General features: G+C 48.2%; 1 protein-coding gene across 1 annotated transcript in view; it reads left to right on the forward strand.

Annotated features, from left to right (window-relative positions):
- ZBTB40 (zinc finger and BTB domain containing 40) overlaps nt 1–18,552 on the forward strand; it is a gene marked incomplete at its 3' end in the record, with an annotated part of 41,808 nt that extends 23,256 nt beyond the window's left edge. Inside the window, 22 exon segments of the mRNA XM_082295585.1 lie at nt 631–780; nt 784–823; nt 3,242–3,364; nt 3,849–4,013; nt 4,972–5,067; nt 5,070–5,104; nt 6,173–6,341; nt 10,254–10,638; nt 10,640–10,659; nt 11,103–11,117; nt 11,120–11,292; nt 11,294–11,309; nt 12,048–12,094; nt 12,096–12,273; nt 12,692–12,860; nt 12,862–12,901; nt 13,729–13,863; nt 13,867–13,891; nt 16,386–16,472; nt 17,448–17,653; nt 18,381–18,520; nt 18,522–18,552. Of these exon segments, the coding sequence (XP_082151711.1) occupies nt 631–780; nt 784–823; nt 3,242–3,364; nt 3,849–4,013; nt 4,972–5,067; nt 5,070–5,104; nt 6,173–6,341; nt 10,254–10,638; nt 10,640–10,659; nt 11,103–11,117; nt 11,120–11,292; nt 11,294–11,309; nt 12,048–12,094; nt 12,096–12,273; nt 12,692–12,860; nt 12,862–12,901; nt 13,729–13,863; nt 13,867–13,891; nt 16,386–16,472; nt 17,448–17,653; nt 18,381–18,520; nt 18,522–18,552 (2,445 nt within the window).
- Between the last annotated feature and the right edge of the window lie 3,747 nt (nt 18,553–22,299).

A 22,299-nucleotide genomic window follows, 5' to 3' on the forward strand; every position in this document is an offset into this window, starting at 1 on the left:
GGTGCTCTGCAGAGGTTCTGCTCAGGAGCACAATGTTAGTGGAAAGGAGGTCAGTCTGTATTTGCCAAATGCCTCTCACTTGTAGGAGTCTTGTAGGTATTTTACTGGTGTCCTAGAGCTTTTCCAAACTACAGTGGTTGCATTTCATGTAAGAGATGTTTCATGTGGCCTTGTCACAGAAATAATAATTCAGTTAATAGGTGCTTATTTAAATAATAAGAGTCTTTTTTTCTGGCCATCAATTTTTTGATGGCAAACAGAAAAATCGTGGAGACAAGGGAAACAAGACTATCAGTTTTAAAAGTAGTCACTAAAAATATTAAAAGAAATGTTTTGAACACTCTCTTTAAGTCTATTTTTGTTTTCTTTTGAAAAGTAGCTTTTGCTTGTCAGCCACTTCCAAGAGCTGGACTTGGTGGAAGATCGCACCAGGTTTGTTTTCAAGGTGACACGTCTGTTACACCTCAGCCATGTTTGGGTGTTCCTCACCTTCCAGTTAAACTGTGTAAGCAGTGGGTAGGGATCTAGTGCAGTATTGTGGTACTGTTCCTGTTTTTCTGATCTCTGTTCAGATTCAAGGGTTTGTAGGAAGCTCTCACAGACAGTTTTGTGGCTGTTTCTTTCTTACAGGTAGTTTTGGATTGCTGTGAAGGTGGCTCTCAGAGGGAAGCCATGGACAATCTGCTCAGGAAGGTGAATGAAGAGAAAACCCTGAAAGTGGAAAGCTTGGTCAAACTTCTGGAGGCTGTGAAAGCATCCTTCCCTGGACTCCAGCTTCTGTAGGACAACTTGGTGGCAACAGCAAACATCTCTGATGGTAAAGGTATGAGTAAATTAAACTTCCATTGGTGATTTTACTGTGTGGTACTGACTGCCTTTGAAAGCAAATAGCTAAAAATTCCCCTAAGCTGGAAGTGTCTTGACATTAAATACAGACAGTGTCTACTTGGAATTTCTTGTGATTGAGGGAGATGGGGAGGAAAATTTACTTGGGCTGTGCTTCTTTCCTCTATCCAGGTAGCATTTCTGCTCGTGTTGGTCACTGACCCATGGTCTGCTGTGTGGAGCAGAGTGTGCTGATTGGAGTCCTACTCTTAGTGTCCCCATTACACATCATTCTGTTGGATGGCCAGGCCACTCCTCTTACTTGTTTTGGTGGGATTTTATTGTTTGCTGCCTGCCTGTGGTGGCCCAGGGACTCAGGAAGACGCCTTCTTTTGCTTGGTGGGACAATCTTCCAAGTTTAGGTGGGTTTAGGCATAGCCTGAACAATTCAGATCAAGAGACTCTGAAGACACATAAAATTTAAAACTAAACTAACATGCAGTGAAATATAAATGAGTATTTAATAGAAAGCAAAACTGTGCTCATAATGCTGATAATTTCCTCTGTAGCAAACATCCCCAACAGGCACTTGGCTTTGTCATTTGTTAAGCACAATTGCTTTCTCGAAACACCAGACTCCCAGCATGGTTAATTATCTCGTGGTAATACCCGTGCCAAGGAGGAACATTCCTTAATTACATGGAACTGAATTTCCTCAAATTGCAGCTTGAACAAACAGAAGCACATATATTTCTTACGGTGGAAATGAAGAGGGAGGGGATGATTTGAGTCTGCTGGCAGTTTAACTAGTGGTACCTTTGGTGTCCCATGCTGTCCAGCTAACAGGGAGCAGGAGGTCCTGCACTGTGACACAGGGCATGTGCTGGTTCTTGAGGTCACCTTGGCATGGCAGCAGAGTGGAGAGCGCATTCATAACAACTCAAGTTTGTGTCATAAAATAAGAAACATTCTGATGGGAGAAGAAGGAAAATATTTCATCTGTGGATTTCCCTTGGCTTTGCTGGGGATCAGATTCATGTCTCCAAGAAGTGTTTGTTCAGGGAGCTGTTCATAGTAGCTCCGAAACTTCCACTGACTATTCCCCCAGCCTGCCATTGCTTTCTTCCCCATCCTGGAGAGTTTTCTCTTCTTACATGGCACTGTGTATCTTCTGGGACGCAAAGACTTTACCTTTTTTTCCCAAGCTGTGCTTCCTGCATTTCTCCCAGTGCTGTGAAAATGATGGATTGTTCTGGTTGGTACTGAACCAGAATAATTAAAAGACACAAGCACAAAAATCATGCATGGATGTCTGGGATGAACTACAGCTTTCGGGTTTGGTTTCTCCCACTGAAGTATAACGGTGCATCTTCTTCAATTTAGTAATTGCAGTGGTGAAAAAATCCTTTTCAGGTTAATACATTTGCCAATTTCCAGTTTTATTTATCAAGTAATCAAGTGACAAGTACAATCCTAGATTACTCTTAAGACACAGTAGATTTTGCCCAAGTCTCTTCATTATCCTGAGTAAACACTGCTCCTCTTCCTGACTTAGTCTATTATGTCCTGATGCTGGGGTGTCTTTAAAGGGTTGCGTTTTACTCTGGACTCATCATTTTTGTGATTCATCAAGGCAAACTCAGCAGATCCAGCTTGGAATTAGATAAGAGAAAGGAATGAGGTTAAAGTTGCAGGTTTTTGGTGTAAGAGAGAGAAGAAGGTGCTACAGGTGCTCTGCAATCGCAAGTCTGGTTTGTGTGCCCTTAACATTTTCACCAATGGCAACTCAGCCCACTGAGTTCTTGATTACCTTGGACCACCTGAGTGTAAAATGTTGGTGTGTTTGATAGTCATACACGGGCATGAGAGGGACATGAGCCAGGGCATTTCAGAGCTCCTTCTTGGTGGACTGGATCAAACACTGACTTACAGACCTCTTACAATGTAACTCTAGTTAATTAGAGTCAGTAATGGGGCCTTTGTGATTCCAGGGTATCAGAAGAGGCTGATGAACATCTTGAGGTGTTGGAGGTGTTGCTGTCACAGACAAGGCCACTTGTTCATCTGCTGAACACTGAGACTTTCTTCCTCTGGGCTCAGACTGGGAGTGATACTCAGGAGATATTTGGGTGCCAAAGATCCATTTCTGTTGGCACATGGGGGTAGAAGATATTCTGTATTGTCTCTGCATTGGAGAAGTACTGATTTGTCATGTTCATCCTCTGCTTGAAGGTGAATCCAGGTGTGCTATTCATAAGGCCCTGAGCATTAGTGACCCAGGGAGAACTGGCTGCCTAGGCTTTTTCTGTTTCTCCTACCTTTGAAGCCCTTTGGGAAGATGCTGCAAGCTGAGCTGTTCCTTTTTCCATTCACTGAATTTGGGCAAATGGAGCCAAACTGTTGTGACAATACTGAGAGAACTTTGTGGAGCTCCTGACAGACACCCAGGTGCTGCTGGAGCGCATCTCTGCTGCATGGAGCCTGGCTCCTGCAGAGAGGGAGATGAGCAGGCTCCTGCACATCTGCAAGCAGATACAGAGTTTTCATCCCCATCTGCAGGGAAATCCTGGAAATCCTAAGGACTTGTTTTACTACCTGCCATGCTGGGTTTGGGGCAGTCCACCCGCAGGACTTGGTTTAATGATTCCTTAGTATTCTTTAGTGGGAGTGAGGCAGGGTAATGTATATGAAGCTGATTAGCAACTAAGAGTTGCTGATTTCGGGCTCTGAGGAGAGATGCTTGTTCACAGCAAGGGAATGGGAATGAGGGAATGGCTGATGTGTTTAGGTACTAAGTGGTCACCGCTTGAGTTGCACTGTGAGCCAGGTCTGCAGCGGGTAGGAGCAAGGGCAGGCTGGGTTTGGGTGAGCCTTGGTCATGCCCTTGTTCCTTCCAAGTCAGAATATTCTGTAGTTTTCTGAGGGATTCTGTGTCCAAGTGTGGTGAGGGAGGCATGTGGATGGGGTCCCTGTTAGTGCCTCCCTGAAGGTCTCTCCAAGGTGATGGAGCAGGTTGTGAGCAGGAGGCAGCGGTTTTGCCTCCCTTGTATTGACAGTGCTGGAGTGGCAGTCCTTGTCTGTCTCTGCTGTTTGGCAGCTGCTGATGGCTGTGCAGGAATCTGCATCCCTGAAACTGTCCATGAAGGATATCCAGAAACAACCCAGCACAGAATTTTTCTTCCAAAGAGGTGTCCTCTTTCCCTGAACTTCTCCTGCTGCTGGCAGCAGCTGCTTTCTAACTCCTCACCCCTCCCTGGCCAATGACCTCTTCTCTTCCAGTGGCTCTCAACACCCATGTCCCTGGTGAAACAGTTATAGTTGGAAAAGCACTTTGGCAAACACAGCTGCTTTGCTTGTGGCTCTGCGCATGCAGGTTTTATAATGAGCAAACCTTTGAGAGCTGGCCACCATCCTGTGGTAACAGGCAGCTGGAGGCCCATCAGCCCAAGAGCCCAGGGTTCATCGTAGGTCTCTGTGCAGCCACCATCCTGTCCTCCCCATAGCCTCAGCTTCTGGGTTTCAGTTTTCCTGCTTTAAAACCTAAACTGTGTTTGTACCTCTAAATTGTTGTCAAACACTCACAAAGGTGTGAGGAGTGCTCAGTTTGGTGGTCTGTGCAGCAGACCCTGGCTGTGTGTGCTGGCCCTGTGGGCACAGAGCTGGAGTTCACCTGCAGCCAGGTGCCTCCATCTGAACTCCTCTATCCCCTCTGTGCACTGCCTGGAAAAACCAGCATCTCTGGTCCCTGGTGCATCCAGCCAATTTTCATGTGGCTGTCCTCAGATGAGGCAAACTGTGCCTAGGAATGCCTGTTTTCTGCAAAAGTTGGGATCTCTATCACTAGGGAGAGAAGAAATCCTGAGTCTTGGGAGAACCATGCCTTGCCTTTTGAAGTCGTCACTGTCTCTTTCAGCAACATACTTTGGAAAACCTTATCTTCTCACTCGAAGTTGGACAAGCAGTGAGAAGGGAGGTCTGCAAGGACCTCATGCTGCGTGTCAGTGCTGCAATTAGTACAACCAAAGCTTGAATGTAGTAGTTTGCTGTTTTCTGTGCCATGAAGAAGTCACTCATGTTAACAGCTCAGCTTCAGGTTCTCCTTGGGTTTGTGTTTTTAATACCTTTGCTTTTCATTTTTACCTTCAGTGGCCACCAGTGAGAGCACAGCCATTGAGATCATCCTGCGGCATGGCAAGCTGATCTCAGAAGCCATCCAGCAGAAAGAGGACCTGAAGGGCTTGGCTCTGGAGAGGCAGGGCTCAGGGAACAAGTGAAAGAGGTATGAGGGGATGTTCTCAGAGCTGGCATGGTTTGAGGCTCAAAGGGTGTACAGGTCTAATGTGCACTGAGATCAAGGGACATTGCTTAAGCTGGGGAAGCCATCCAAAGTTGGAAGTGCTCCTTCGCTGAAGTGAGTGTGTGCTGGATATTTTATTGGGTGTTTTATATAAATGAGGGCTTAAAGGAAGGCTGGAGAGGGACTTTTTGCAAGGGCAAGCAGTGAAAAGACCAGGGCAAATGGCCTTAAACTGACAGAAGGCAGATTTAGATTAGGTATGAGGAGGAAATTCCTCCCTGTTAGGGTGGGGAGGCTCAGGGTGCTCAGAGAAGCTGTGGCTGTCCCATGCCTGGAAGTGTCCAAGGACAGGTTGGACAGGGCTTGGAGCAACCTGGTGTAGTGGAAGGTGTCCCTGCCTGTGGCAGAGGAGTTGGAACTTGATGATTTTATGGTCCCTTCCAACTGAAACCATTCTGGAATTCTGTATAAATTCTGCAGGAGTTCTTAAGTAAAAGAAGGTGCCAGTGAGATTCTCAGTTGATGAAGATGTGGGTATTCAAATGCAGCAAAACTATTTGAGCTTTGCAAGGTTACTGAGGTCCTGGGGAAAGCAGAGCTGTGTGTTTCCATTTGAATTGACTGTATGGGAATGAAATACTCCCAGAAAATGCCCTGAGGATGCCATAAGTGTGTAGCATCCCAGAGTACCTTGCCCATTGTCCCTTTGACAACAAAAACATTTATGAGTTAGGTAAGCTGGTAATGCTGCCAGGTGTTGAGGAACAACCTCTCTTTCTATGCAAAGGTGGTTTTAAGTGGGCTAATACCAAATCAGAAAGTCAGACTTTAATTTGTTGTAACTTTTTAAATCCTGAAATTCTCTCAGCTCATGCACATATATCCGTGTAGGAGCACAGACCTGTATGGAAAGGGATTTATTTTCTGGTTTCTCAAAGCAGGTTCCCAGCAGTAGAGATGAAACAGAAAGGATGTACCCTCACTCCCTGACCATCCCGAACTTTCACAGCCCATAATCTGTCATGTGATCTTTTCTTCCTACTTCTCCAGCTACTGAGTATTTCTGCTCAGACTGAAAGTTCAGAGGCCTCTTTGAAAGCAGCTCTCTGCACAGCCCAGGGGAAGTCTGTCCCAGCCATCAAGATCTGCCACCTGCTGTGCAGTGTCCAAGAGTCCTTCCCAGACCTGCAGCCAGTGATGCAGGAGCTGGGCCGTGTGGGTAAGAGAAGCACAGGCTTTACCCTTCAGTGGGCTTTTACCCATGGTTGTAGGGGTCTGGGGCAGTAAGGTGATGAACCAAGTGTCCTGGTGGCCTGAGGCCATTTCACAGAGCTACCTCTGGCCAGATGTTTGGGTTGTACTTGCAGGAAGATTTGCAGGGGGCACTGGAGTGTGTGTTTCTCCTGCTGGTAACATGCACTGTGTTAAGTTTTGTATGTTACAGGGGTTGTGGAGCCCATAACTGACCCCGTGCTGGTGTTCCTTAATTGTGTTTGCATTTCTCCACCCCAGCCCTTGATCTGGAGGCATTTAAGCAGCTTAGTTCTGTAATTTGTATCTGTATTGGATTATTTTTCAGAATTATTATCCTTAAACTGTGGGATTTCATTGGCTTTTCCTGTGCTGTTTGATCTGTATGAATTTGGACTTTTATTACATTCCCTTGACTTCCTATGTGTATGTTTGGATTTTTCACATGCTGCAGAAAGGTCAGGACAGAGCACACCCCTCTTGTGCAAAGATGACCAAGACAGTGCAGTTTGTAATCCCAGACTGTTTTCTGAGTTAATTTTCTTAGAATGTTTTAATTTGGTCTTGCTCTGTATGCACTTCACAGATAAATACTCCCCTGTGAGGGTCCGACAGCAGTAGGACAATGTTACATGCTATACTAGTTTGGCAAACTTGAGAATGGTACACAAGCAGATAACAATTTGTGAACTCCAGAACAAATGCAGAGCAATAACCACGTGTGAGTCCTGCCCTGAGCTGTGGGAGGCTTTCCAGCTGAGCCCAACTGTATCTTTGCATCCATCATTTGAAGGAAAAATTCTACACTGAATTTGGTGCTTTAATGACAAGGATACCAGAGGGTCAGGAAAGTAACTGCTGGTGTGTGTCCTCCCAGAAAGGATGCAAATGTGACTTGCTTATTCTGTTTGCTTACATACGTTTTCATCTGTTTCCCAGTGTATCCAGATTCTTTGGACTGCAGAGTCCTCTGGGATGTGCACAGGGTGGTTTTTATCCAAGTACAGGCTCAATCCATTCCTATCTTCTCATGGTACCAGAGCTGCTTAGCTGACAAGCAGTGTGGAAGTGCCATCAGATCGCTGGGGAGTTAGAGTAAAAAGCAGGTTGCTATTAATGTGTCGTGTTTTTTTAGGGGTAGAAGGTTTAATTACTTTAACTGCAAATTTGGGTCAAGGCTGTCAGTATGAATGAACACAAGCCTTGTGGCTTTGACACTTGCCATCATTTCATGTGTGGCAGGGACAGGCAAAGCCTGTCCCCAGTGTGCTGGGGGCAGGTTACCCTGTGCACCCTGGGCTCCTTGGCCTGCCTGTGGTCTTGAGCAGCGAGGCAATGCTGCTGGAGTGGAAGGTGGGAGTGGGTGACTGGGAGGAGGGCACAGGTAGAAGAAACCAAGGATCTCAATGACTGCTCTAGCTGTAGGGCTTGGAGGATGACAGCACATGCTCCACTCCCATTCGTTGCCTCAATGGCCTCCTGAGAGATGTCCTACCCTGCAAATCCAATATTCCTGCCCAATTCAGATCTATGTCCTCTCTTCTAGCTCCACCAGAGCTGCTACCAATCCAGCTGGCATTTTCACCTGGTCATGGTTTTGATTTCCTTAGAAAGGATGATTCTCTCTTATCTGCCATTGATTCTGTCACCTTCTGATGCTGCAGGCACTTGTCCCACTCCCCCTGAGTCTGTGTTTCTCTGGGATGTGCCAGGACCGATGCCCTGATGACTCTGGAGCAGATGAGCCAACAAGTCATGTGTCTGTGAATGCGCTGCCCACGTGAACTCCTGGACACCTTGGCATGTGTAGCAGAGGGGCCTGGGGAGTCAGTGTGACTGCTCTGGCAGCTGCCGCCTCTCTGGCAGCAGTATCAAAGAGAGCAGACTGCTGCCACTGAGTGGCTTTGCAGGGCTTCAAGCCAAGGTTGAGACGAAATCAAGCAAGAAGCATCATGAAAAACAGAAGCTCTGGAAAATGTTATTTACTTGGCAGAAACATCTATTCTGGATGAAGTGTTCAGAGGAGGATTGCCAGGTACCAGCTTCTTTCTGGCATCCTACAGATCTTTGCACTGAACTTCTGTATCTTTATTTTGAGGTCAGTCTACTCAGCTCTGACATCACTGCTTACCAGGCCCACGTATAGCAGGTGATTTTATGGACCTTGTGGTTTTTGGCATGAGATATGAGTGATAACTGCAGACCTCATGTCTGAGGGGTGTGAGCTTCTTATTAAAACTGAGGAGACCTTGTGTTTCTGAGAATGTATGTGCTGCATGGAGATGTGCTCAGTTTGCACTTCCACTTGAAAACAACAGTTTTTGCATATCTATTGCAAAGAAAGCTCTCAAAAAGTTCTGGTAATTAAGTTAGGTGAACCGAAGCACTTGGAAGGCACAGAGCGTCCCTGTGGCAGAAACTGCATCCATCCCTAGCCACGCTCAGCACTTCAAGTAATGGATCGGTTTCTTTGGTGGAGGTACAACATAGAATCTCTTGGCTTCTCCTTTGGACCCTGCTGTAGTCAGAGCATTGTCACTGTTGGCACCTGGTGCATGCAAGGGCAGGGTTTGGCTCTTTCAGCCAACTCCATAACCTCTTCTCTAGCCATCTGCTTTCCAGGGCTCTCTACAGCCACTTAGAAGATCATGTTTGTCAAGATTGGTCTTACTCTCATATCTCAGAAATGTGTCAAGAGCTCTACAAAAAAGGCTTTTCATCTCCATGGTCTTGTTTAAAAAAAAAAAGACAGTTACCATCTCACTGCTAGATTTAAAAATCATTCTTCACTTAGGTCAGAAAAACTGACAGTGTTGGCTGAAGGGATGTGGAAAGAAACCTTAGAGGTCACAAGTCAAGGTGACTTTGACAGAACAGGACAAACTGGAAACCAGTCTTCCGGTCTGCTGTTGTCCCTTGACGCGTTCGCAGATTATGGATCACCATTTGGTATCTTAAGATTTCCAGGTCCGTCAAAGTATGTCATCTAGTCTTTAGTTGGTTGAAAATCTGGGGCAGTAGTGCTGTGCAAGAGGACACTGTGCTGAGCTCTTCCCATGGTGAGGAAGGCAGAGATGAAGTTTTTCAAGCACAGGCTGCGTTTTCCTGTACATTGGCAAAAGAAGTCTGTGTCTGTTTCCATGGCCACGCAGTTCCTGGGTTCTCATTATAGCAAAGAAGACAAATGTATATCTGTTTGTATTTTGATTTTTTCCATACATACATTTCCTGTGGGTCTTTTCTGTAGACTGAGATCCTGGGTGAATTTTCCAGCTTTTGCTTTTTGAGATGATGGTGTTAGAGGGACTCGGGAAGGCATTTATGCTTTGTAAGAAATGAACATAATGAGCAGTTTAAAATACCTCAGGGCCCTGAGTAGAAGACTCAAAATGATCGTAGCAAGATTCCCTTTTAAAGAGATTGTGTTTGTGAAGTGTTTCTGAGATTTCTTGTAATTAAGGGCTGGATGTCCACTCTCAGTGGCAGATTTAGACAGTATCATACCTGGGGCTCAGGTCTGAAAACATTTAAGCATGGCTGTAACTTCACGTGTCTGAGCCGGAGGCAAATGTTTGGAAGCAAGAGTTTGAGAAAGAAGCTTTTAAGAAAATCTGGCCCTGGCTCTTGGCATCTCATGCAGACCCTTGCGTGTGTGGTGGAGAAATTCAAGGATCACTCTTTATGTTTCTAACCATGCATGGCCAGAACCACTTCTGAGCAGAGCCATGTGCCACTATTGTGATGGGACAGCATGTCTGATGTGTTACTGTTGCATCTGAGCAGGGAAAACTATGTAGGAGCATTCAGGAGATGGGAGACTGAGGGGCAGGTTGCTCAGTCCTACTGGTCACCACCGAAACAGTAATTACTGTTTCCATAGGTCTGTTGACTGAGGGAAGAGGGGAGAAACCTGGGATCAGGAGGTGGACGGTGAACAATGAATCCCAGCTTGAAGCTCTGGACAAAGATGAGGACAAGGTGGGAGGTGCCAGTGCCAAAGAGGCAAAGGAATCCCAAGACAAAGCTTCTTCCAAGAAGAGTTTTGTCTGCAAAGCCTGTGATAAGGTCTTCCACTTCTACTGCTGCCTGAAGGTGCACATGAAATGCTGTCGGGTGGCCAGAGGAAAGCAGATCCAGTGTAAAGAGCACAGCGAGGTCAAATCGACAAAGAAGGAGCTGGAGAAGCATCAGCTGGAGGTCCATGGGATGGTGGGGATGGCCAAGAAGAAGAAGAAGAGTATCCCTGTGGCATGTGACATCTGTGGAAGAGTTTGCTCATGCCTCAGGTAGGGTTGGTGGGAGCAGGGGTGTTTAGACAGAAGTTTGGACAATATAGTAAAGTAATAGTCTGAAATCTCATCCCTGCAGCTCTGAGTGCCATGCGTGAGAAACACAGCTCATTTTTCCTGCCCCACTGAGCAGAACCACTTTCTGATTAGTTCTTCCCTAATTGTTTTCCACATAGCTCATCAAGGAAAAGTGGGGCTACGGGCAAATTTAAAAGCTTCCAAAAATAATCAAGCTGTTCCAGTTCCTGGCTGCTTTAGCAGGACACGTGCAAGGAGCCAAATCTCTTTGCCGTTCCTGGGGCAGCTCACAATGTTGTGGTGGACCTCCGGGCTGGAGGACACTGGAGGACCTCAGTGTCGCTGATGGGCTGGTGGACCTGCAGTAGGGTGGAGTGGTGCCTCTGCAGCTGAGTTAGCCAGTGTCCTGCCTGCCTCACCAGGGATGCAGTACCACAAGTGACAGAACACCTTGATGAGAAGCCCTTCTCCTTCCAGGAGTGGGGGGCCAAGTTCGCGGCCAACTCCACGCTGAAGAACCACCTGCGGCTGCACACAGGGGATGGGCCCTTCGTGTGCAAGCACTGCTTGATAACCTTCAGGCAGGCCTCGGCCCTTGCCTACCACCCCAAGAAAGAAGCATGCTGAGGGTGAGCTTCCCTGCAGGAGCTGGCTCTGGGTTCAGCTTGCTCCATCCACTCCTTCATGCCCTGTTCCTCCCTTTGCCTCCTGCCTGCTTCCCCAAGCCTTTGGGCTACCCCTGGGCATCATCAGGCTACTCCCAGATCTTCTCCACCTGCATGGGTTTGCTTTCAACTCTCCACTCTGCCTTTCCCTCATCCCCTTATCCAGGTCCTCAGATTACCCACACACTCCTCTTCATCCACATTCCTTGTTTTTCTCCTGAATAGCTGCTTTCTGTCCCATCACATCTAGACTCCAGCGATGCATTCTTCCTCTGGTTATCCTACTTTCTCCCATGCCTCCCTTTGACTGAATTTCACATATTTTTCATGCCACTGCTTCTCCTGCCCCACACTCAGTGCTGTGCACTCCTGGGACTGAGGCAAGGGTCTTCCAGCTCATTGACACAGATGAGGCATCGCTGGGGTTGCAATAAATGTGCTTGGGTGTATTTCCCACTGTTCCATCAGTGTGATGCAGTTGGACAATTCATTTTGAACATGATACACACCAGCATGTAGTACCCCTGGAAGCATGTAGTACCTCTAGATACCTGAGGTCTGTATCAATTTTATCCTCCCTGTGCAGGTGTGGTTTTCTCCAGCACCTCCAGGGCATTTTGCATCTTGTACTGAGATGCTCTGGTACCTAGGAAATGGCTACCCCGTTCACTTCACAGTCTCTTCCTCTCCCTCTGAAGTCAGGCATGGTCCGGACAGAGCTGCTGTGCCATGGGTGTGGGCTCTCACTGGGGTGTCCCTGCAGGGAAGGTGTATTCCTGCCAGTGCTGTGACGCTGTGTTCACCCAGTCCATCGAGCTGTCGTGCCACGTTTGCACCCACACCAGGGACAAGCCCTATGTCTGCTGGGAGTGCAGGAAAGGCTTTCACCAGGCCAACGGGCTCTCCATCCACCTCCAGACCTTCCACAGTGAGTGTGGCTGGCTGCCTCCCCAGCGTGGGCAGCCCAGCCTGCAGGGCATGGCTTCTGTGGCGTCATGGCAGCCACATGCCGAAGTGTTACTGATGTCTGCTGGGGGTCTCGTGGGGGGATTTTTCCTCCCGAGAAAAATGAGATTTTAGTGGTTTGATGCTATGAGTAGGGTTATCCCAAAACCAGTGGCAGGGGTAGCATCCAGCAAACAAGCTGCTGGGAGCCCACTGTGGGAAGTTGTCAGTGAATAGGAACAGCTGTATGTAAAGCCCAAATTCCAGTTTTAGTTTTCACCTGGGAAGTAACATTTTTTCCCCCCTTTTTCTTCCTCCCTCTGTAAATTTCTCTCTTAATTCTTCTCTTCTTTTCCCTTGATTTCTTTGCCCTCACTGGTTTTTGCTGTGCTTCTGGGCAGCAGACATTGAAGATCCCTGTGACTGCAGGAAGTACCACATGAGCTTTGCCACCCTGCAGGAACACCGCAAGCATGTTCGTGAAGCCCATTCCCGGGGATACCACCCCTGCCCTACCTGCTCCAAAATCTTCAGTGCCCCATCGCTCCTGGAGTGCCACATGGTGTTGGGTTTCACCCTTTACCGGTGAAATGTGTAACAAGGCTTACCAGGTGAGCCGGTGCACCCAGGAGTTGATCTCATATGCCAATGCTGCTGTTGCCTGCTCCTGCACCAGGGTGTCTCTCCTAGCCATATGCAGCAGTTTGGGGTTGGCAGAGGGAAAAACTGTGCAGAGGCAGAGTCCATAGGGAAAAGACAGGTCCATGGGGAGAGATGGGCTTTGGCTGCAAAGGGCTATGTATCTGCCCATCAGGACCCGCAGGAATCTCATTCACTCAAGTTTCCAGCTGCCAGGAAGTGTAGGAGTAAAAATAGTAATGTTGCAAATGGCAAGCCTTGGAGGGAATGTGTGTGGGAGCACATTGCTGCAAGGAAACAAGAATTCACACCAAAAGGAGACCTGCGGTGAGTGAGACAAGGATCAGGGATTCAGCTGTATTCAGGGACAATGGAAAAAGAGAGTGAGGTGTTAGCTCTTGTCCTGTGGGAGGACAAGCAGGTCTTGTACCTGCTGAGCACAACTCCCCTGTTCTATTGCTTCCCATGTGGTTTCTGGCTGTCATGCTGTCCCTGGAACAGAATCATAGAATGTCAGAGTGGGTTGGGTTGGATGGGACCTTTAAAGCTCATCTTGTTCCACCCTCTGCCGTGGGCAGGGACACTGTCCCCTAGCCCAGGTTACTCCAAGCCCCATCCAGCCTGGCCTTGGACACTTCCAGGGATTGGGCAGCCATAGCTTCTCTGGGCACCCTGTGCCAGGACCTCACCACGCTCACAGGGAAGGATTTCTTCCCAATATCCCATCTAAACCTGCTCTCTTTCGGTTTAAAGCCTACAGCTTTGGATGGTAATCGTGATTTGATCCTTGTCATTGCAGCAATTGTCAGGGTTATGGTATCACAACACGACCCACCACCCTGATGTCTTTGCAGCTCAGAATCACCAGTCCTCCAAGTTCTCCTCTGTGCAGTGCGGTTGCTGCGACAAAACCTTCATCAGCACTGCTGCTCACTGAAAGCACGTCGAGGCAGAGCACACAGGTAAGAACCCGTCATTAGTGATGTGGTGACTGCTGGGAGAGAGAGAGAATCACAGAATCATTTAGGTTGAAAAAGCTCTCCAGGATCTAGTCCAACCATTAACCCAGCTTTGCCACTTTCATCACCAAGCCATGTCCCTAAGTGCCACATCCATACATTTTTTGAATGCTTCCAGGGATGGTGACTCCACCATTGCCCTGGGCAGTTTGTTCCAATGCCAGACCATGCTTTCCAGGAAGAAATTTTCCCTGATCACAAAATATGCTGAGTTGGAAGGGACCCACAAGAATCATTGAGTCCAGTTCCTGGCTCTGCACAGCACCGTCTCCAAGAGTCACACCATGTGCCCAAGGGTATTGTCCAAATGCTTCTTGATCTCTGTCAGATTTGGTTCTGGAACCACTTCTCTGGGGAGCGTGTTCCAGTGCCTGACCACTCTCTGGGTGAAAAGCTTTTTTCCTGATATCCAACCTAAACCTCCCCTGACAGTACTTCAGGCTATTCCCTCAAGTCCTGTCACTGGTCACCACAGAGAAGAGATCAGTGTCTGCCCTCCTCTTCCACTCACGAGGAAGTGGTAGATTGTGATGAGGTCTGACCTCTCTTCTCCAGGCTGAACAGACCGAGTGCCCTCAGCAGCTCCTTACATGGCTTCCCCTCGAGGCCCTCCACCATTGCCCTGGCCCTCCTTTGGACACACTTGTCATACATGAAATCCCTATTTGTGCTTGGTCTTTGCATATTAAGTGCTTTAATTAATTAATTTTGAGTTAATTATTTTTAAATTGAATGTTACAATTAACCCATCAGCCCAGGTACAAAAATCCAGTTCCATTATCAGTGTTTTCAATTGCTCAAAATAGTTTATTAAGAGAGTTGCACCCTTCCCAATTAAAAACTCCCCAGTTAAAAATCACCAACTTATGCTCCCATTTCAAATTTCAAACCACTTGTACACCATAAGAGTTACCTTTCCTGTGTTTACTGTATACTTTTACAAGTGTTTTGAGATGTGTTGGATGTATTTTAATACTTTTTTGTAGGTGGTTTTCACTTGCATTCTGATTCCAAGGCCAAAAAAAACCCCACCTAGTCTAATAGCCAGCAGCTATTTTTAGCCACAGCCATTACTCTGCAGGCACACTCCATGGCAACCTGAATACCTGAATTTTAATGAAGGCATTGTAGTTCCCTTATCTCAACCAATAACACCTCCCCCCCCCCCCCCCGACAACGATGAGCCATTGGTGGACGGAGATGATCCATCAAAGGGAAAGCACCAATCGCCTTGGACTGAAGGGGCGGGCTGGGGGCGGACTGGAGGACGGAGCAAAGACACTATAAAAAGGATGAAGCAGAGCGGCGGGGTCTCTTTTCCCCTTTTGCTCTCCCCACACCAGCTGTGGGAGACGTTGGTGCTGGGCATTAAAAGCCTTACCCCTTTTAAGGGGCTTTTAGTAATTTTTTTAAAGTCAGCCCAGCACTGCAAGTTCTTTTTCTCTACCTGAGGTCTAGTGCTGTCTCAGCCAGAAGATCTCAAATCCCTGCGCTCCTGGGGCATACCATCTACTGAGCCATAGGATCCCAAATTTTTATATTTTTCTAATTTCTGTAATTTTTCAATTTTTCTGTTTTCAATAAATTAATCTTTTTAAGAGTTGTCTCATTTCTCACACACTCTAATATTTTAATATCTTTCTTACTTTGCGATGCTCATAACTGCCCCAGGACTCGAGGTGAAGCTGCCCTACTGCAGAGCAGAGCAGGACAGTCTCCTCCCTTGCCTGGCCAGCCGTGCTGGGCCTGATGTCCCCCAGGACACGGGTGGCCCTCCTGGCTGCCAGGGCACTGCTGACTCAGATCCAACTGGCCTTTGACCAGGACCCCAGGTCCCTTCCTGCAGCTGCTCTCCAGCCTCTCGTTCCCCAGTCCATCCACACATCCAGGGTTGCCCCATCCCCGGTGTAGAATCCGGCACTTTCCCTTGTTGAACTTCACACGGTTGGTGATGGCCCAGTCCCCTGTTTTGTCGAGGTCTCTCTGCAGGGTCTCCCTGCCTTTGTGAGAGGCAACAGCTCCTTCCAGTTTTGCATCTTCTGTGAACTTGCCTCGTATTCCTTCCAGTCCTGTCTCCAAGTCATTTATGAAGATGTTGAAGAGCACAGGGCCTAATCCTCCCCTGGTGCTACTTGTGGCCATTTCCTCTTGTCACTTGTTATGTGGGAGAAGAGACCAATGCAGTAGTAACTCTGATAGGACAAGGCTGCACATCCTGTTTACCTGCAAGTCACAGTAGATTCTTGTGACCTGTAGTAGTCTCTTCTGGCTCATCTCAGCATCTTGCAGCTCACTTGCTCCATGCTGCATCTCTAAGGATGCTCCTCATGCCTGTGTGCAGGTGTGGTGGTGATGAAATACTAGACAGCTCTGGTCCAGAAGGTCTCATATAGACGACCCTGAGAACACATTTTTGTGTTCTTGGCATTGTTTACAGATGTGAAGTTCCACGAGTGTGAGTCGTGCAAGGAGCTGTTCCCCACGCTGGCTCTCCTGCAGGTTCACATGAAGTACAGGCACTCAGGTCTGTCACCTTTGCTGCTGTTCAGGTTACCTTTTGAGCAGTGATGGTTCCTCTTGGTGATGTCTGAAATTTAAGCAGGAGGGTGAAGAGGGACATGGTAAGGAAACAGTGTGAGGAAACAGAAAATAAGGATGAACTGGAAAAACACTGTGTTGGTGAGGCTGGGACATGTTAAGTTTTTGGACCTGCTGGAATCATGGAAAGTTATGGTTTTGCCTGTTACAGTAGAGAAGAGAGCTAAGTGTAGGTGAAGAGACATCAGCATGAGGAATGATGGACTGAACCCCATGCACCAGGTTTGTCTATGTAGCTAGAGGGAGACTGGAAAGATCAGAGAGAGACCTGGGCTTGGGGGCACCACGTTAAGGACCCTTTGAATCATAGAACCGTAGAACGGTTTGGGTTGGAAGGGACTTCAAAAATCATCCAGTTCCACGCTTTTGCAAGTTTGCAAGCTGTAAGGGCAGAGTGAACTGTCAGACCAGGCTACTACAAATAGTGGGTCCCCAGGGCAGTGCATGGGATAGTAGGAGAGAATATGAATCAGGAGACATTGGAGGGGACAGCCAACAGCAGCCTGGAGAGTGAGGAGAAGAAGCTCTCTCTGAAAGTGGAGAACTCCTGATGTGGGTAATGATTTTGGGATAGCTGAATCAGGAGGTGCAAGCTAGGCCAGCAAGGAGCAGTGCTGGATGGTGTGAAGGAACAGGGAGGAGGGATTCCTGTGAGCAGGGACAGCCACAGCTGCAGGCAAACCAGCCGGGCTTCTTAATGCCAGTGCTGCAGGGAGCCAAAATGAACCTGAGCAGCCGTGAACTGTTTGATAGCCAGTGGTGCAGCCAAGAGAAGGGACACTAGCACATGCCAGTTCCTGCTGGGTTTCAGCCCTGTGTGTCCTGGCCATTGCAGCTCCCTGTGCCCTCAGGCTGGCCCTTGGCTGTCCCAGCCCAGGCTCAGACAGTGCTGCTCCTGCAGGTTCTCAGCTGTTCCGCTGCTTGTACTGCTCCATGGCCTTCCGCTCCCCGGGGGTCTTGCAGAGCCACATCACACAGACGATCAGCACCTTCACCTGTGAGCTCTGTGGGGAGCTCTTCCCCTCCCGGGGCAAGCTGGAGGGGCACCTCAGCACTGAGCATCCCAAGGTGGCCTTCTCTCAAGCCACCACGGCCCAGATTGTGCAGGTAAGGACTGCTTCGTGTCACAGCCGCTGCGGTTGTTCATCCATCCTCCTCTCCCACCCTCTTATTCTTCCCAAATCCACCCTGTGGGCCCTGTTACCCCTTCTGCTCCCTGATTTCCCATTCTTAGAGGGGTCCATGATGCAAACCCCCAGCTCACAGTGCTCTGGGATTTCTGTGCTGGCATGAAGTGGGTTTGCTGGAGGAGAAGCAGCTCAGTAATGACTTTAAGGAGCCGAGGAGGAGGATTGGCACTGTGTGTGGAGGTGCCTTGTTACTCAGGGGGTGTTAACACCTTGATGACACCCCGTGAGACTGCAGCTGTTTTGTTGGAGGCCCAGTGCTAGGTTTGAACCCAGACACTTCAATTTCTCATCCATCCATCGAGATGAGTTCCTTGGATGAGGGAGCCCAGTGTGCAAGATTCCCTGGGATGGCATTCACGCAGTGGATAATCACAGAATGTTTACTGTCTACGACTGCTTGTGGAGTTAAATTATAGCAATTTTGTAGAGAGAAATATTTAAATTACTCTCCTGTCTTTTACATCACTGGTGTGTGTGGTTTGGTGTTTCCTATTAGTCTCATGCCTGTTGTAACTGCAGACATGTGGTGTGAAGCTAAATGTTACTACCTGAGCTGGGGCTGGGAAAGGTGTGGGCAGCAAAGGGATCCAGGGGAAAGTGGTACTCTATGTGTCTGACTCTTGGGTCATCTTCTTTCCACACAGGTGACTCAGACATTGGAGAAAGAAGCAGCAGAGCACATCATCTCTTCTGATGATGCCAAACCTATGATGTTGCCCAAATCCCAAGTGAGCCAAACTGGCTCTGAGCTGGTGGCAGTGACTATGGAGGACTTGTCTGATGACAGTCACTTTGATTTGTGAAGAAATCAAGTGAGGAACAGTGGAGGGTGCCTGTGCCTGGCACCTGGTATCCACTAGGCTTGTTCAGGAACTCAGTGTACTGCTCCACCTGGGAGATCCAGGGTTTCTTTGGGAAAGCAATCCCAGGCATGCAGCAAGCACAGCATGGCCACAGGACGGGAGAGGTTCATTCACTGCCTGGGAAGTCTCCCTGCAGTCAGCCACTGGTAGACTACTACACATGAGAAATAAAGCAGCACAGGAAAAGATGGGAATCAGGTGTAATTCTCCGCTGCTGTGAAGAGACAGGTACAGGACAAAGCTGGGGTGTATGGATATAGGTAACCAAAAAAAGCTGTCCTGACAATTTAGGATGGAGATTTTTATGGCTGAATCAGCGATATGTTCACAGGTACCTTCTTCTGCAAGATGTAAGGGCTGCTTTGTTCCTTCTGCTCTCACCTGTATTGTGCAGCTGGAGAACTCTTCCAGCACAAAGCTGAAGAGCTGACCTCTGGGCCTCTCTTCTGCAGCAGAGACTTCCTGGGAGTTGTGCTAAATGACTTCAGCACTGTTTGGATGGCCACACAGATCTGATCCCATCCATATTTTTGCTGTGGGTGTGAAGTAAATGGATAAAACACTAGCCAATTTATCTCTGCTCCGGCAAGTTTATTAGCAGAAACAGTAACAGAGCCATTAAGGTTCCTATCAGCTGATTGGCCTAGCCCTAGGGAGGAGGACCCACCCCACGATGCCTCGCCCGGATCGATTGGTCAGAGACCTGCAGTTGCCAAGGGAGTCAGTTTTTATACCCCTCCCGAGAACACCGCCCTCTTTCTGAGAGTCGTCCCCCTGGAGGTGTTTTGATTGGTGTATGTTGGCTCGTTGTCTAGATGATTGGTTTTTCCAAATGGAGTGAGGTCAGTGCATCGAGTGATTGGGTAGGTCTTAGTCCAATCTGCGTCCTGAGTTCTTCCTTTTATGCTAATCCTAGATGACACCCTTGTAGATCATTCCACCTTCTAGTAGATCATTCCACCCCTGTCAATCACATCAAGGCCTGTTGCTAGTACATAAGGCAGGTCTAACACTAGGCCTAATTAATCCCCATTCCCTAAAACTTAATGTACTAACAGGTTTAACAGTGACACATAAAACAGGAGAACCACTTAAACGCTTACCAGACTTAACAGTAAGTCTTACAATTAATTACCTATTAACTATTCAACAGGCAATTAACAGAAAAACACTCTTATCATGAAGGACTACAAAAGCCAACTTTCCCCACTTATTCATAACAGGGTGTCTGTTAGGAAGGAGGGTCCCCGGCAGGTCTGGCCATATCCATCCTCTCTGTGAGCAAATAGCCCTGAGATCTGCCACCACCCTCTAATTCACCTGGGTCATGCTGAAAAAAGGGAAGGAGCTGTGCCTGTGTGCCAATGTCCTTTGTGGCGTGGCATAATGAAGGTGTTGGAGTGTGGGATAGCTGCTGTGACTGCATGTGAACCTTCCCGTGGCACATGGGGCACTGCCTTGTAAAATGCACTCAGTACCTACTGTAAAGTTTGCTTCTCTGGTACCAGCATGATGCAACAGCTTCATTGCGCACACCAGTTCCTTTAAGACTAAATTTCATAAAGCTTTTTTATCTGCAGCTTCCTAAAATATAATCTGATAATTAATGGCTTGCTGAATCCATTATGAAGTGCAATTAGATAGATGCAGGGTTCCTGTGGCTCTGAGGGGACTGGTAGCATTTATCTTCCTTTTCCTCATGCCAAAAGGTTGAACTCTGCCACTGTGATATTTACACACAGAGCAGTGATCCTGCTGGATCCCAGGAACCCACCGTGAGCAGTGCCTGTTGTATCCTGCTGCCCAGAGCCAGGGCAGTGCAGGAGGGGAACAGATTGGAGCTTTCCAGAAGCATCTTGTGCCGGCTGCTCAGTGCTACCAGGCAGAGATGGTGGCACAGGAGCATGCCAAGGTGGTTGTGCCAGTGTGAGAGTTTGTTCCCGTTAAAACTTGGAAGGAGGAAGAGAGCAGCAGAGCTCCCAGGAGAGGGGCTGGGGGAGCTCATGGCATTTTGTGTGTGTGGCAGCAAGTGTATGAATGACCCTGCTGAATTGTTGCACGTCTTGAAGGGCTCCCATGTACGGTATGTCCCCTTAAGCTTTGCAGGGATGGTGACATGGAGGAAGCATGAGGTTAAGTTGCCACTAAATCCGTGAATGACCAGGAGATGGTGCTCAAGGCCTTGAGGATTAGTGCTGGTGCCCAGGTGCCTCAACACCTTTGTGGAAGCTCCTCTGAGCCTTCCCAGGCCTTCCCCAGCTCCTGGGCTGCCAGCTGTGGAGAAATCTTGAGCCACTGCCTGGCTGAAGGAAAACTCCAAGCCCTGGACAGGTCACCTCCAAACCCTGAATATCACTGCTTAAAGAGTCTGAAACTGGGCCTTGGAGAGGGTAAAATGCACCTGTTGCTGCGGTGAAGAGGTGAAAAACCTGGGATGCCCCTTGGCCAGGAGGAGAAGGGCCAGAGGGGGAACTGCTGGAGCCCATCTCATGCCTGCCTGGACACTGTGCGGGGCACTTTTGATGAGCATGGGGATAATGACAGAACAAGTACCTATGTCTTGGTGGTTTCAGAATAGATGTGTCGGGAGGAAAGCAGTGGATTTTGTCCCACAGGCTGGTGAAATTGGAAGCTGTTCCCTGTTTTCTGACTTTGTGGGGGCTGGGAGATGTGGAAATACTGCATGGGCTGTGGGAGCGCTCTGGAGTGGGAAATAGATTGTCCAGACAATGCTTTAGAGGTGTCCTGGCCTTTATGTGTGAGCCAATATCTGCAGGGAGCACTACGGTGAAGATGATCTCTGTTCCTGAAAAACTGGAGGGAGGAAAAAGGTTCAGCAGGGCTTGAGGAGAAGTTGCCTTATTTCTAGCCCTGTCCTAGGGCAGAGGCAGCTCAGCCAGGGCAGAACATGAGCATGGGGTCTGTTGGCTGTGATCCCTTTGGTCCTTGTTGCTGGAGTGTTGTCACAGCTGAAAGAGTACAGTGTAGGTGTTATATCAGGGGTGATTCAGGCTCACTTGTCCTGTTTGGGGCCATCTCTCCTGCCTTTCTGCCCAGCAAGATCCTGTGTGAACGTATCCTCAGCAGAGTCCTGCCAGCAGCACACACCCAGCAAGAGATCTGCAGCTTTACAGAGCCCACTGAGCATCTCCCATATCATTATGAGGAGGTAATAACTCACATCCCCCCATTCCAGTTCCTTCTTGATGGATGAGATGCGCATAGCAGAGCAAATTGCAGTGTTAGCAACACCTATGTACTACCCGGGAGGGAGATGCATTTCCCAGGACACGTCCTGGTCTGGTGTGCACCACACTGGAGATGGTGATTGCTGGTGATTCCTTGTTATGCTGCCTTTTTTCTTTTCTCTGTAGAAATAAAACATGGAGAAGGAGAGATGTAGCTTCAGAATTTCATGTGAAGCTGTTTTCTGGAAGGAAAAATCCTTGGGTTTTGAAAACATGATTTTTTTTAAGTCTTGTCCTGGGTGCTGGGTGACCTGTTGGGTTTTGGGGCGTCCTGTACCCCTCTTGACTTTGGTGCCATCCTCTAAGGAAGCAGAGAAACTGTTGTAAGATCAGGCTGGAGCATGAGACCATCCTGACTTTCATTGTGTCCTCCTGTTTTTGGATGTTTTTGGAGAAAGGGCAGAGTGCCTGTAAGAAACTGGGAAGTGACATCCCATGGAGGATGTTTGATC

The sequence above is a fragment of the Coloeus monedula genome (genome assembly GCF_965178545.1).
Source record: "Coloeus monedula genome assembly, chromosome: 22".
Classification (NCBI taxonomy): domain Eukaryota; kingdom Metazoa; phylum Chordata; class Aves; order Passeriformes; family Corvidae; genus Coloeus; species Coloeus monedula.